The 14,776-nt window shown below is 37.7% G+C and overlaps 1 protein-coding gene across 1 annotated transcript in view; it reads right to left on the bottom strand.

Annotated features, from left to right (window-relative positions):
- GTF2F2 (general transcription factor IIF subunit 2) overlaps nucleotides 1-14,776 on the bottom strand; it is a 177,915-nt gene that overhangs the window by 27,301 nt on the left and 135,838 nt on the right. Inside the window, exon 7 of the mRNA XM_028526576.2 lies at nucleotides 316-459. Within this exon, the coding sequence (XP_028382377.1) occupies nucleotides 316-459 (144 nt within the window). The remainder of the gene's footprint in view (nucleotides 1-315; nucleotides 460-14,776) is intronic.

The following is a 14,776-nucleotide window of genomic DNA, read 5'->3' as shown; positions in this document are numbered from 1 at the left end:
AGAACAAAAGAAATACTAGAAATGATATAAAAAAAAGATTTCAGGCTTCATGTTAAGGATTAGTAAAAAAAAAAAAGGGATAAATTCACCTTTTCTTCATACGGAACGATTAATATTAAATATATTTGAAGATACAAAATAATGATGCTGATGTTATAAAAAAAACTGCATTAAGACATCTTTATTGAGTGTTGAAATAAAACCTGACATTAGCATAGGTGCATGTGGACTTACTTACATATGACATACTTCTCTTCAGTAATACACTGTTAATGTAGAAGGACAGTTACAGGGTCAATGTGAGCATATACATACCACAGGCTGTTTTGTGATGTCCACCAAGTCCTTAAGGTTATAATACTGATGTTTCTCAAAAGCCGAAAATAGCATGTCTAAAACATACTGCTTATCAGCTCGAGCTCGTTTTCCATCTTCTTTCTTTTTCCTTTCATATTCAATCTATGTGCAAAAAGCAAAAGAAATAAAAGCATCAATTCAACATGCTCACTCTGAAACACGTTCATTTTTTTATCAGCCATCCAAATAACTACTAGATGTTAAGCTGCAAGATAGCAGGTTAAAGAGCAGTGGTTCAGAACCTGAGGTCCTCATTGCTCCCACAGTTTATCAGATCTTTAAGCCTCTAAGAAGTATTAGATTTGTATTAATGCTAATCCTTAAACCATTTTCATTATTTCCTAAATTTAGCTTTATGACTTCCCTGAATTGTTTCTTCTCCAATTTAAATGAGGTGAGCAATGGCACTAAGGGAATGTATCAACTTAGTTTTAGTGTTACCATCCAGGGACTTGTTCATTTGTAAAAAACTATCTTTTTATTGAAAACATGCAAACTTTCAGTTGATTAAGCTTTTAATTTTATTAGAAACATTTCATTTTGATATGGCACCAGGAACTTGTTAGAAGAAATATATATTGTGACAGCACAGATGGAAGTGGAGAGCATTATGTTAAGTGAAATAAGCCAGGCAGCAAAGACAAATACCATATGATCTCACCTATAAGTGGGACCTAATGAACAAAACAAACAAATGGGCAAAACAGAACCAGAAGCATGAAAACAAGGAACAAACTGACAGGGACCAGGGAGGAGGGGGGTGGGGTATAAGGGAGGAAAGGGGAAGGGCCTAGTTAAAGAACTAGTTAGTATAAATGACCCAAGGACATGGACAACGGGGTGGGGACTGACTGTGGGAACTGGAGGGCAGGTAGGGGAGGGCAACAGGGTAAAATTGGGACAACTGTAACAGAACAACAATGAAAAATAAAAATTACAAAATGTTAAAAAATAAATTGCAGCAGCCCACCTGGTAAAATAAAGCATCAGAAGGTGACAGCTACCAGGGAACAATCTCTATAACTATAATCTAGGGGCTGCCTTTAAAAGTAATGAAATGCATTTCGACTTCCGGCAAGATGGAGGAATAGGCGGACGCACCGTATCTCCTTGTACAACCAAGATTAGAAAACCAATAATTTACAACAATAATTTACTATCAGAATAACACCCAGATCCGGCAGAGGATTTATCTGAATGGAAGTCGGGCAGCCAAGAAGCTGAAGTGGACGTGTTCATCTGGACTGGTAGGAAAAGACGAGACGGGCGGGCGCGGGGCTGGCTCGGGTTGGCAGCGCGTGGAGGTCTGGGGAAGGTTTGGCGCGAATTCGGCGCAAAAGCCATCCGGCACGCAAGAAGGCAGCGGTGATCCCTGAGTACGCAAGCTGCGGCTGGCAGACCCAGAGGGGTAGCGATTGTGGACCAGGGCAGAACTCGCGGCCCAGAAGCCCAGACAAGGGTCTGAGTCCAGGGGAACGGAACTACCGCCATTGTTTTCTCCCCGCCCCGCTCCTGCTCCCGCCCCACCCCCACATATAACGTCACAATCTAGCGACTGGGGTGCCCAGCCCCGGTGAGCACCTAAGGCTCCGCCCCCCACCGTAACAAGAGGAACCAGACCGGAAAAAAAAAAAAAAAAAAGGAGAGATAGGGGAAAAAAAACCCATGTTTTCAACAGAGCAGATCAGTTCCCCAGGACTCATTCTTTTGAGCGACCAAGAATTAGCCAATCTATCAGATGCGCAGTTCAAAACGCTGGTGATCAGAAAGCTCACGGAACTGGTTGATTTTGGACGAAATTTAGATGAAAGAATGCAGATTACCATAAAACAGATGCAGGAAGACACGCGGAGGAGAGCCAATAGTGAAAGGAAGGAATATGAGTCTCAAAACAATACAGTAGACCAGAAGGAAGATAGAATCAACCAAGCAGGAAAGCATGATGAAATAAGAATTCAAAAAATTGAGGAAAAGATTAAGAGCATCCAAGACACCTTTAAACGTTCCAATATCCGAATTATAGGGGTACCAGAATCAGAAGGGGAAAAGCAACAGATTGAGCACGTATTTGAACAAATAATAAAGGAGAACTTCCCCAATCTGGCAAAGGGAACAGTCTTCCAAGAAATCCAAGAAGCTCAGAGAGCCCCAAAGAAGTTGGACCCAAGAAGAAACACACCAAGGCACATCATAATTGCATTAGCCAAGGTAAAAATGAAGGAGAGAATCCTAGAAGCAGCAAGAGGTAAGGGGACAGTCACCTACAAAGGAGTTCCCATCAGACTGTCAGCTGATTTCTCCAAAGAGACCTTACAGGCAAGAAGGGACTGGAAAGAAATATTCCAAGTCATGAAAGACAAGGACCTACATCCCAGATTGCTCTATCCAGCAAAGCTCTCATTCAGAATGGAAGGGCAGATAAAGTGCTTCTCAGATAAGGTCAAGTTAAAGGAGTTCATCGTCACCAAGCCCTTATTTTATGAAATGCTAAAGGGACTTATCTAAGAAAAGAAGAGAAAGAAAAGACATGTATAGTAAAAGGACAGCAAACTCACAAATATTAACAACCACACCTAAAGCAAAACCAAAAGAAACTAAGTAAACAATTAGAACAGGAACAGAACCACAGAAATGGAGGGCACATGGAGGGTTAGCAGCAGGGGGGTGGGAGGAGGAGAGAGGGGGAAAAGGTATAGAGAATAAGTAGCATAGAATGTAGGTTGAAAATAGATAGGGGGAGGGCAAGAATAGTACGGGAAATGTAGAAACTAAAGAACTCATAAGTATGACACATGGACATGAACTAAAGGGGGAAATGTGGGTGGGAGGGGGGTACAGGGTGGAGGGGAGAGAAGGGGGGAAATGGGACAAATGTAATAGCATAATCAATAAAATATATTTAAAAAAAATAAAAAAATAAAAGTAATGAAATGCATTTCAAAACTTACAATATATTATTGCATAAATTCCAGCTTCATATAGTTAAACTCACTCTATTTATTTATAACAATTGTTATATAAAAAATAAAACTTTCTACTGATGCTAAGATTAAAAATTTATATATTTCAAAATTTTATTTATTAACTTTTTTTCACCTGAGGATATGTTTATTGATTTTAGACAGAGTAGAAATGGGGTGTGGGGGGGGGAGAGAAACACAGTTGCCTCCCATATGCATACTGACCAGGGATTGAACCTGCAACTTTTTGGTGTACAGGAGATGTTCCTCCAATCAACCAAGTAACTCAGCCAGGGCTATCTTCTTGTTACTCAGAACTTTCAAATTACTGGCAAGAGGTAACTTTGACAACAAAAAATATCTGCCTTTTAATTAAACAAAATCAGAAACTAGACAAGGAAAAGGTCTAACAAACATCTTTATTTTTTTTTGATATGTAGACCTTGGGAGTAAAATTCAAAATCTATTAATCTCAGGGGGTAGTAGGATGAGACTGATGGTGTTTAAATGTACAAACTTGCAATAAGTAGCAAATAAGCCACAGAGATCTAGATACAGTGTAATATATATAGATAATACTGTACTATAATTATGTAATATGTATCAAAAACACATCATATTCCTTAAATTTGCAGTGTTATATGTCAAATTTATTCAATTAAAAATTAATCCATTTATTTATGTATTTATTTACCTTACTTGAGAACATTTTTTTCTTTTTCTTTTTTTTCTAAAATATTTTATTTACTTATTTTTAGAGAAGGGAAGGGAGGGAGAAAGAGGAGAGAAACATCAATGTGTGGTTGCCTCTCATGTGCCCCCTACTAAGGGCCTAGCTTATAACCCAGGCATGTGCCCTGACTGGGAATTGAACCAGCAACCCTTTGGTTTGCAGTCCGGCATTCAATCCACTGAGCCACACTAGCCAGGGCCGAGAACATTTTTTCACTGGTTTGAGAGAGAGAGGAAAAACGAGAGAGAATTATCAATGTAAGAGAGAACCACTGATTGGTTGCCTCCTGTCCCCACCCAGACGAGGGATGGAACCAGCAACCTAAGGGTATGTCCTGACTAGGAATTAAACTTGTAATCTTTTGGTTACTGGATAGCGCCCCAACCAACTGAGCCACACCTTAAAGGGCTCCATTCATCTCTTTAAAATATTAAACAAGGACTCTGGGCTTTGAATTGCACTAAGACACAGGGCAAATAAGACAACCTCTTGCTAACTGTATCCTGTTTTTAGGGCTCATGTATTAAAATGTTCACAGAGGACCTTGAGCATTATAAATGTGGTAATAGATCACAGAACTACCTAGGACAAGATCATGACACTGGAAAAAATGCACATGCATGACACAGATTGTATTGTTGGGAAAGAATGAAATCCAGCCAGTCTCAACAGTTTCTGGGTGGGAAGAGCATGAAAGAAAACAACTATGAGCAGCTAAAACAATTTATTACTAGAAGAGCCGGAAGCAAAACTAGAGAGGGGAGATATCAGAGAAACCCATGACCAAGGAGATTGACCAAGTCTTCCCAGTGTGGGGAAGATAGAGAAACAGATGAAAAAATGCATTTAAGGACAGGGCAGAAGTACGGTCTATCCCAATTCAGCAAGAAAGAGGGCTGCAAGAGGGCAAAGACTAAATGGGATGGATTCAAGGTCCATTCAAGAAAGACTTTTCTTCTCTAGGATTAAAGGATAGAACTGTGATGGAGAAAGAAAGCATGACAGGCAGGACAAAACCCATAAATTCAAGCAGAGGGGTCTTTGGATTAAAAAAAGAAATGATATCATGGAATGCCTTAAGAGATTAATATTTTAAGTCTTGCTTTACTGACTAAAATATATCTATTTTCCCTGGTTACAAATGTACTTAGTTTACATCCTGAAATCCCCTTCCACCACTGCACTGCCCTTGAACAGGTTTGTTTTGTATTGTGATGGACAGTCTAGAAAGGGGGCCTGCTAAAAAAGTATGAACAAATGTGGACCAGGGAATAAAGCTGTTATAACCCTTTATTCTGGTCAAGTGTGGAATAAGAAAAACAACTTGGGATCTAGAAAAGAGGGAGAAAGAATCAGACTAAGGAGGGGTGGGAAAAGCCTATTTCTTCCCCACAGGTTTCAATGAGACATGGGGTTTCATTTAGCCAAAGGCCACTGGTTTTCAAGAAAAACAACACAGAGGAAGTGGGGACCTAGCAAAAGACCAATGTTAGCTTTGGTATTCTCTGAATGTAGGCACTTTTGCAAGATATTCTGTCTGCCCTCCCTTCCCAGCTTTAATTTATGCTGAAAGAAGACAGACAAAGTTAAATTCAGGAAACAGGAAAAAGAAATGATGGTATATTCAGCTTCCACCCTAAGAAGTCACTCTTCTACATAAAATGACTAGAGAAGGTAGGAAGATTAATATAGAAAAGTATAAAAAAAAATCCCTGCTGATAAGGCAAGATGGCCCACTTCAGAAAGGGCTCATACTCTAGATGACAGCAGAGAGAACAAAGATAAGAATCTAAAATAAGTTAGAAAGGCCCTAGAGGTTGTGGCTTTTTTGGTTGGGTGTTGTCCTGCAAACTGAAAGGTTGCAGGTTCCATTCTATTCAGGGTACATGTCTGTAGGGTCCTGCTGGTCAGGGGATGCACAAAAGGCAACCAATTGATGTTTTTTTCTCTTATATTGATGTTTCTCTCCCTCTCTTTCTTCCTCCCTTCCCCTCTCTCTAAAGTCAATAAGCATGTGCTTGGGTGAAGATAAAAAAAAATGTTAAAATAAGTTAAGAAAAAACATAAAAATCAAAACTGAAAGGATAAGATTAAGGGTCAGATCAAGTTGTGATTAGCAAAGTTTATGAGTAGTGAGAAAAGTATCAAATTCTTTTTCTTTGATTCTTTTTCTTTTTTTAATCTTGGTTTACATACTTCGGTCTCAAAAATACTGCCTGAATACTGCCTTGGTGCTTTCCTACTTTAAATTAGAAAAAACAGCTCAATATCTGGAGGCAATGCAACCTAACTTTACTTTGACCAGTGAACATAAAACACTTAAAAGTATAACCTGAAAACCCAGACACAGAAAATAATAACAGCAATGACAAAAATGGAAGTATTCCTCACTAGAGAAATTTAAGTACTAGAAATTTAACCTTACACTTATTTAACAACAAAATGTAAAGTGGAGCATCTCTTTAATCCATTCAGGGCCCACGCCATGTGATAACCTATAAAAAACTTTTAAAACAAAATATTTGGCCCTGACCAGTGTGGCTCAGTTGGTTGGGTGCCATCTCACAAAATGAAAGGTCACTGGTTTGATTCCCAAGGTCAGGGCACACGCCTGGATTGCAAATAGGTCTTGGTAAGGGTGCATGTGAGGGGTAATGGATCCATCAATGTTTTGCTCTCACATAAATGTTTCTCTTCTTCTCTCCCTCCTGTCCTCTCTTTCTAAAAGATAAATAAATAAAATCTTAAAAAAACCCATAAAAAACCAACATTTAGCTATAGCATTATTTAAATCTTTTTTGATAATTTCCAAGACAGGCTCATAATCCAAATTCTGCTCTGTGGCATCAGGTACTTCTAATATAAATATGTAATTACAGAAAGGATTTTAATGATCTCTGTGGTCATTAAATTACTAATAATTTTATACTTGGGACAAAACTGATGTTCCTGAGGTAATTTTTCACTTTAAAACGAAATGGTATAGAAATGATAATCTTAATATTGTACTTATACTTTGTACAACAAATAAAATTAATTCTATACATAAAATGCAAGTGATATGAATTAGTCTATTTAGAAGACTACAGTGTTGGGATAATGTTATTTCTTCTTTTTTTTTAGCTCTTTTCCCTTTGGGCATTTTGTTTTGCACTGGTGCACTGGCACGCTGGCATTAAAGAAAATGATATGCAGCCCTGCCTGGTGTGGCTCAGTGGATAGAGTGTTGGCCTGCAGAGCTAAAGGTTGCCAGTTTGATTCCTGGTCAGGGCACATGTGTGGGTGGCAGGCCAGGTCCCCAGTTGGGGCCATGTGAGAGGCAGCAGATCAATATATTTCTTGTGCATTGGTCCTTATCTCCCTCTTTCTCCTTCCTCCCTCTCTAAAAATAAATAAAACATTAAAAAAAAGAAAATGATACTCAAAGCAGTCAGAAGTCTAACTTGTTAGTGGCCACCACCAGATATTAATTAGTAGGATAGTTATTGGACTAGAAATAGCATTTACATTATGTGAATTTTCATTACTGAACTTATATATATCCTCAATGACCTAGCTGTATGGAAATGTCAATTCAGAAATTTAAATGTTGTCTCCAGTTACAAATTTTTACAATCCAAAAAATCCATCATATGCAATTTTATTTTAACAATAGAAGATAAATTATTTAAGACTAAAATGCAACCAAATAATTAAAATCCATTGTAGATGTGGTACAGAGATGTTCAAATGCCATTACTGAAACCTTAATCATTAAAATTATAAGTGCCACTGCCAATTAAAATATTGTAACACAGATGTCTGCAAATTGTAGATTGTTCTTTGCAGAAATACTTTGATTGCTCTGCCAAGGCCGACTTTGTGGAGGCTTTTAACTTTTGAAGTAAGCAGGACAACCGTGATTATCATGATTTGCATTTTAAATCCTGATGAAAGATCCCTGTCCCCAATGCTTCTATTTCTACTTAGTGTGTCAAAATCAATTCTTTAGAGTCAGTCAATCCTTGGTGTGCAAATTCAAGTGGACGAAAGCATGTAGTATGTTGATACTATATAGTACAATAGGCAAATATTGCTGAAAGGCCTCTATGACACAGTCCTGCAGACATCTATCTTAATCAGTAAAATTCTAAATTTATACATATAATTAAAAAACAGTAATAAACTTCCTACCACCCCTTCCTCCTTCAATAACTTTAGTTCTGAAAACTAAAGGAACTACAGTATACATAGAAAACAAATTTTCTCTCTAGTTCCTGGGGGGCTTATCTGAAAATTTTATGTGATAATTCTATTTCTTTCAATAATAATTTTCTAGTTAAGTTTTTCTAGTTTTCTATCACTTTCTCACCAACAGCTCTTGTGGGGGGAATGGAGGGCAAGGTGGAGGGGAAGGAGAGAAAACTATAAAAATTGCTCTTTGGATCATTGGCTGCATGCTAGAATTATCCAGGGGACTTGAAAATTTTGAGACAGCTGGCTTCCATATCATATCAATTGAATCAATCTTCAGAGGTATTTTTCTTTTTTAAAAAGCTTTTTAGGTGATTCTAGCTAGGGTATAGCCTGTACTAAGGACCGCTACCTAGACAACAGAGGACATGAATCCTTATGAGAAAAAGTCATTAAGACAGTGGACTATTTATGAGAATGCTGTGAAATTTACACAGGCTAGATGAGATGATAATGCCCACAAAGTTAACCAATACACACAAACTAAAGCACCCGTACTTGCAATCAGAGATGGAGGAAGTTGGATGGAATATTTCTCCATATTTTGATTTTGATTACATATTTTGTAATTTTGATTACATATGTTAGCTAAAAATTTAAAGCATAAACTGTATGTATATATACTTGTAAATTGTAAAAATGTACTGTTAATATGCATACATATTACAAAGTATGTACAAACAAAAAAGTTTAAAGGGATAAAATAAAAAGAACACAGCATTTTAAGTTTTAATTTGTCAAAATTACAAAACACTTTTGTTTTGCTCTCAAAATATAGTGATCTGTCATGTTTTGGGTGCTTAGTTTTTAAATGAGTTGCAAACTAATAGCTTTACACCAACAACATCTAATCTAATTAAGGTACAGCCTACACACACACACATACACACACACACCCCAAGGGTCACTATGGTTACTTGCAACAAGCAGGCGATATTTAAAACATTGCCATGCCAGCTGGTTTCCAGCTGGGGTTCTGCCAATGGGAGAAGAAAAGCAGGAGGAAGGGATATTTTTCTTTATCTGTGTTTAGGGAGCACCTCCAAAAGCAACAACTTCCTAACCTCTGGTAACCTAATACTTTTTCAACTACAGCCTTTCCATTTTGTATTCCAATACCATTGATAACCAATTCCCTGTATTAAATCCCTTTCTGCTTGAAATATCTAGAGTTGTTTTTGTTTCTATGATAGATATTAACTGAATCATCACTGAAGACAGGACAAGTTTTATTTGTTTGTTTATTTACTTATTTACAAAAAGATTTTATTTATTTATTTTTAGGGAGGAGAAGGGAGGGAGAAAGAGAGGGAGAGAAACATCCATGTGTGGCACCCCCTCATGCATCCCTTACTGGGGACCTGGTCCACAACCCAAGCACGTGCCTCAACTGGGAATTGAACTGGTGACCCTTTTGTTCGCAGGCCAGCACTCAATTCACTGAGCCATACCAGCCAGGGTAGAACAAGCCATATTTAAAATGACATCAATAACTTCCTTTTTGGAAGGGCCAAGTTCTTGTCAGATTGGATTACATCATCTTCTTTACCCCATAAAGTGCCTCATAAAGAGCTCATTTTAGAAGTAAAAGAAATGTCAATTTTTCTACTTTCTTGTTCACATATATGTGCTTTATTAGTATTACCTTTGATCTACAATTTCTTTGCAGGTATCCTTTAAAGCCATCTGCCCATTTTTTCAGATTGAGTTTAGTTAATAAAAGATATATAATCTGTAAATTCCTGAATTTAGCAGCAAACCTATAAAGCTGAAAGCACCACTGTCAACCTCTCTGTGTTGTACAATTTCTACCCTTCTGCTGAAAAATGACTGACTAGCACAGGGACTGCATAAGGGTGCCAGGGTCAGTTCACATAGTAAATATTTCTAAAGCTCAACTTCTTTCCTTTATTAGGTAAAAAAACAAAATAAATACAAGTTCGAATATTTCCCACCCCATCACTTAATAGGTCCTCTCATACATCCTTCCTTAGGAAACAGGTATTTCCCAGTTTATCTTCCCTACTTCACAGAATGGGGGAAGGGGAATTTAACATTACAATGTTTGCAAAGTATAGGATTAAACAATTTCCTAAAGATTCCCAACATTAATATATTAAATGCAGTGTCAATTTTTAAAAGGGAAGGATATAATCAGAATCTACAAATTCCTTTAACTCAGAACCCTTTTCACACAACTTTTTTTTCAAAGAGTTTTACAAAATTAGTGTTTCAAAAAACTTACTTTGGAAAATATTGACCTATGACCTACATGAAGTGGTTCAAGGCTCACACACTTAATAAAGATTTAAGGAAGAGGGAAGGCAGCTAAAGGAGAAACCTGACCGTTTATATCCTAGTAAGGGGAGAGATTTCATGGCCAAGCTTTCAAGGAAGAAGTAAGAAGAAATTAGGGTTGGCCCTGCTGGGGTAGCTCAGTTGATTGGAGCACTGTCCCAATACACTGAGGTTGCAGGTTCAATCCTAGGTCAGAGCACATACAAGAAAGAACCAACCAATAAACGCATAAATGGAACAACAAATTGATGTTTGTCTCCCCAACTCCTTCTCTCTCTAAAATCAATAAAAAAAGAGATAAGGCTAATTGTATAACTCTTTTTGACCCAATGACTATTTTCTGAATGGCAAGTACGTAGGTATTATGTCCTAGATAGTTTGTGAACTAAAGAGATAAATATAAATGCAATTTTTTGAATAGCACCAGGTACAAAGCAGGAATTCAAATATCTGGAGATGATTTTACACACACACACACACACACACACACACACACATTTTTCTATGTGGGTGAAAAGTTTCTGGAGGTAAATGCAAGGTGGTTTCTTTCTGATAAAATGGAGAGATACAGTTTTACAAATACATAATATTTCCCACTTCCTCTTTTATTTTTTGCACTCATTTCCCCCTCATTCTTATCCTGAAAATGTACTTAAAAATCAGCAACTGTTAGAAGAAAATACTGGGATTCATGTTTATACAGTTCTGCCTGGCAAAACTTTGAAAACATTTCAACATTATATTGAATTTAAATTTTTAAAATCTAATTATTTTGATTATACAACCTCTAAGTCATCTTGTTCCATTATGTTGATATTTCACAATCTTTTAAAAATCAATGTTCCTGAGGATCCAGGGTGGCAGAAAAATAGGTGGAAGCTACATTAAACTCCTCCCAGGACCAAAATGGAATTACAACTAAATCACAGAAAAATCATCCTGAATAAACCAACTGAAGAACACCTGGAGAGGACCCTTATACTAAGGACTTACCAAAGAAACTACATCACCAAATAGAGACTGGGAGGCAGTGCAGAGGTGTGAGGGGGCTGGCTGGGCTCCCATGGGCGGCAGATGAAGTTCTGGAGGGATATATCAGTGGCTATGGGGGATTCGCTCTGAAGAGTGTAGGGTCTAAACAGTAAGCTGGGCTTTCCAGCCTAGGGCACCAGAACAAGGAAAGGTGCCTACATAACATCCAGATGTGAAAAGCATGAGGGAATCTGTCTGGCAGGGAGAGATAGCTAGAGACATAGCTGTCTCTAGCTATGTCCCTCTTAAAGGGCCAATCCACAAAATTTCATTCGCAGCCACTTACTCCAGACTCTGGTGGAGGGAGGGCAGAGAGGTCTAGAGCCACAAGAGGAGAGTCTGGGGTTGGTGGCTCTGAGGAGAGAGCTGAAGGGTCAGCCACCATGATCCCTTGGTGCTGATAAAACCTGGCCTGGGAACAGAGCAAGCACCAAGGCCCAGCAGAGAAAGACAAGTTGTAGATTGCTTATAGTGCCAAACAGGTTGCCAAGGGCCAGTCACAGGCAACATGTGACACAGGGCTGTACCAGTCATTGCAGATCTACATAACATGTAGAAGCAGCCAAAAGGAAAAGACAAAAAAAAAAAAAAGAACCAAAATGAAAGAACAGGAGAATTCTCTAGAGAAGAGCTAAATAAAATAGGGGCAAGCAATTTATCAGATACAGGGTTCATGTGATAATTATAAGAATGCTCAACAGCATGAAAAATGAATAGAATCCAGAAAAAAGGACCAGTGAGAAATAAACAATGCAGTATCTGAAATAAATAATACACTGACAGGAATAAACAGTAGGGTAGATGAAGCAGAGGCTCAAATCAGCAATTTGGAAGACAAGTTAGAAAAATAACTCTCAATCAGAGCAGCAAAAAGAAAAAAAGAATAAAAAAATGAGGATAGTTAAAGTGACTTTGAGGACAACATGAAGTGTAACAACATCCACATCATGGGGATACCAGAAGGAAATGAGATCGAGTGAGGGATTAAGAATGTCTTTGAAGAAATAATGACGGAAAGCTTCCCTAACCTGGTTAAGGAAAAAGACACGAGTCTAGGAAGTGCAGAGTCCCAAACAAGATGGATCCAAAGAGTCCCACACCAAGATTCATCATAATTAAAACAGCAAAGCTTAAAGACAAAGAATCTTAAAAGCTGCAAGAGAAAAGCCATTAGTTACCTACAAGGGAGCTCCCATAAGACTGTCAACAGTTTTCTCAACAGAAATGTTTCAAGCCAGAAGGGATTGGGCATGAAATATTCAAGGTGATGAAAAGTACGAACACACAACTAAGGCTATTTACCCAGCAAGGCTATGATTTAAAATTGAAGGAGAAATAAAGATCTTCCCAGACAAGAAAAAGTAAAGGAGTTTGTTAGCAACAAAACAGCATTGCAACAAATGTTAAAGGGTGTACCTTAAGAGGAAGATGAGCCCTGATGGTGTGGCTCAATGGACTGCGCACAGACCTGTTCACAGGTCCAATTCCTAGTCAGGGCACATGCCTGGGTTGTGGGCCAGGTTGCCCAGTTGGGGGCGTGCTGGAGGCATATGAGAGGCAACCAATCTATGTATCTCTCACACATCCCTCACTTTGACACTTCCCTCACTTTATCCCTCCCTTCCCCTCTCTCTCAGAAGTAAATAAATATAAAAAAGAAGAAAAAGAAAGATAAAACCCTACAAAGGTAGTTAAAAAATAAAATGGCAATAACTATTTATCTATTAATGATTATTTTAAATGTAAACAGCTTAAATGTTCCAATCAAAAGATGTAGGGTTGCTGACTGGATAAGAAAACAAGATCATAGCCCTGGCTGGCATAGCTCAGAGGATTGAGCGTGGGCTGGGAACCAAAGTGTCTCAGGTTCGATTCCCAGTCAGGGTACATTCCTGGGTTGCAGGCCATAACCCCCAGCAACCGCACATTGACATTTCTCTCTCTCTCTCTCTCTCCCCCTCCCTCCCTCCCTTCCCTCTCTAAAAATAAATAAATAAAATCTTTAAAAAAAAAAAAAGAAAACAAGATCATAAACAAGATCCATCTATATATGCAGTCTTCAAGAGACCCATCTCAGAATGATAGATATGTGCAGACGAAAGTAAAGATATGGAAAATCTGAAAAAATAGACTCTAAAACCAAGGCTATAGTAAGATACAAAGGGCACTATATAATGATGAAGGGAACAATCCAACAAGAGAATGTAACTCTAACAAACATTTATGTATCCAAAACAGGAGCACCTAAGTATGTAAAGTAGATCTTAATGGACATAAAGGAAGAAGCTGACAGAAACACAGTCATAGTAGGGGATTTTAACACACCACTTACTTCAACTGATAGATCTTCCAGAGAGAAGATCAACAAGGAGATAGAAACCTGAAATGACATGCTAGATCAAATGGATTAAGTGGTATCTTCATAGTATTCCACCCCAAAGCAGAATACACATTCTTTTCAAGTGCACATAGAATGTTTCCTAGTATAGACTACTACTTAGGACATGAAACAAATTTCAATAAATTTAAGAAGATGGAAATCTCATCAAGCATCTTCTCTGACCATAATGCTATGAAACTAGAAATCAATCACAAGAAGAAAACTGAACAACACACAAAGACACTGAAGCTAAATAACACATTACTAAACAATGAATGGTTTAACAATGAAATCAAGGAATAAATCAAAAGAATCCTGGAAACAAATGAAAATGAAAATACAACTCAAAACCTGTGGGACACAGGGAAAACAGGCTTCAGAGGGAAATTCATAGCATTACAGGAGTATCTCAAGACACAAGGAAAAGCTCAAATAAACAATCTAACTTTACAATTAAAAGACTAGAAAATGAAAAACAATCAAAGTTCAAAGTGAGTAGATGGAAATAATAAAGATCAGAGCATTAAATAAATGAAATAGAGTCTTAAAAAAAGGTACAAAAGATCAATGAATCCAAGAGCTGGTTCTTTGAAAACATAAACAGATGGACAAACCTTTAACTAGAATCCTCAAGAAAAAAAGAGAGGGGACCCAAATAAATAAAATCAGAAATGAAAGAGGAGAAGTAACAACTGACACCAAAGAAATACAAAGGACCGTAAGAAAATATTACAAATAATTATATGCCAACAAACTGGACAATCTGGATGAAATGCATAAATG

The sequence above is a fragment of the Phyllostomus discolor genome, chromosome 11, assembly GCF_004126475.2.
Source record: "Phyllostomus discolor isolate MPI-MPIP mPhyDis1 chromosome 11, mPhyDis1.pri.v3, whole genome shotgun sequence".
NCBI lineage: Eukaryota > Metazoa > Chordata > Mammalia > Chiroptera > Phyllostomidae > Phyllostomus > Phyllostomus discolor.
Note: the sequence above shows the minus strand (reverse complement) of the source record. Positions and strands in the feature narration are given on the sequence as shown.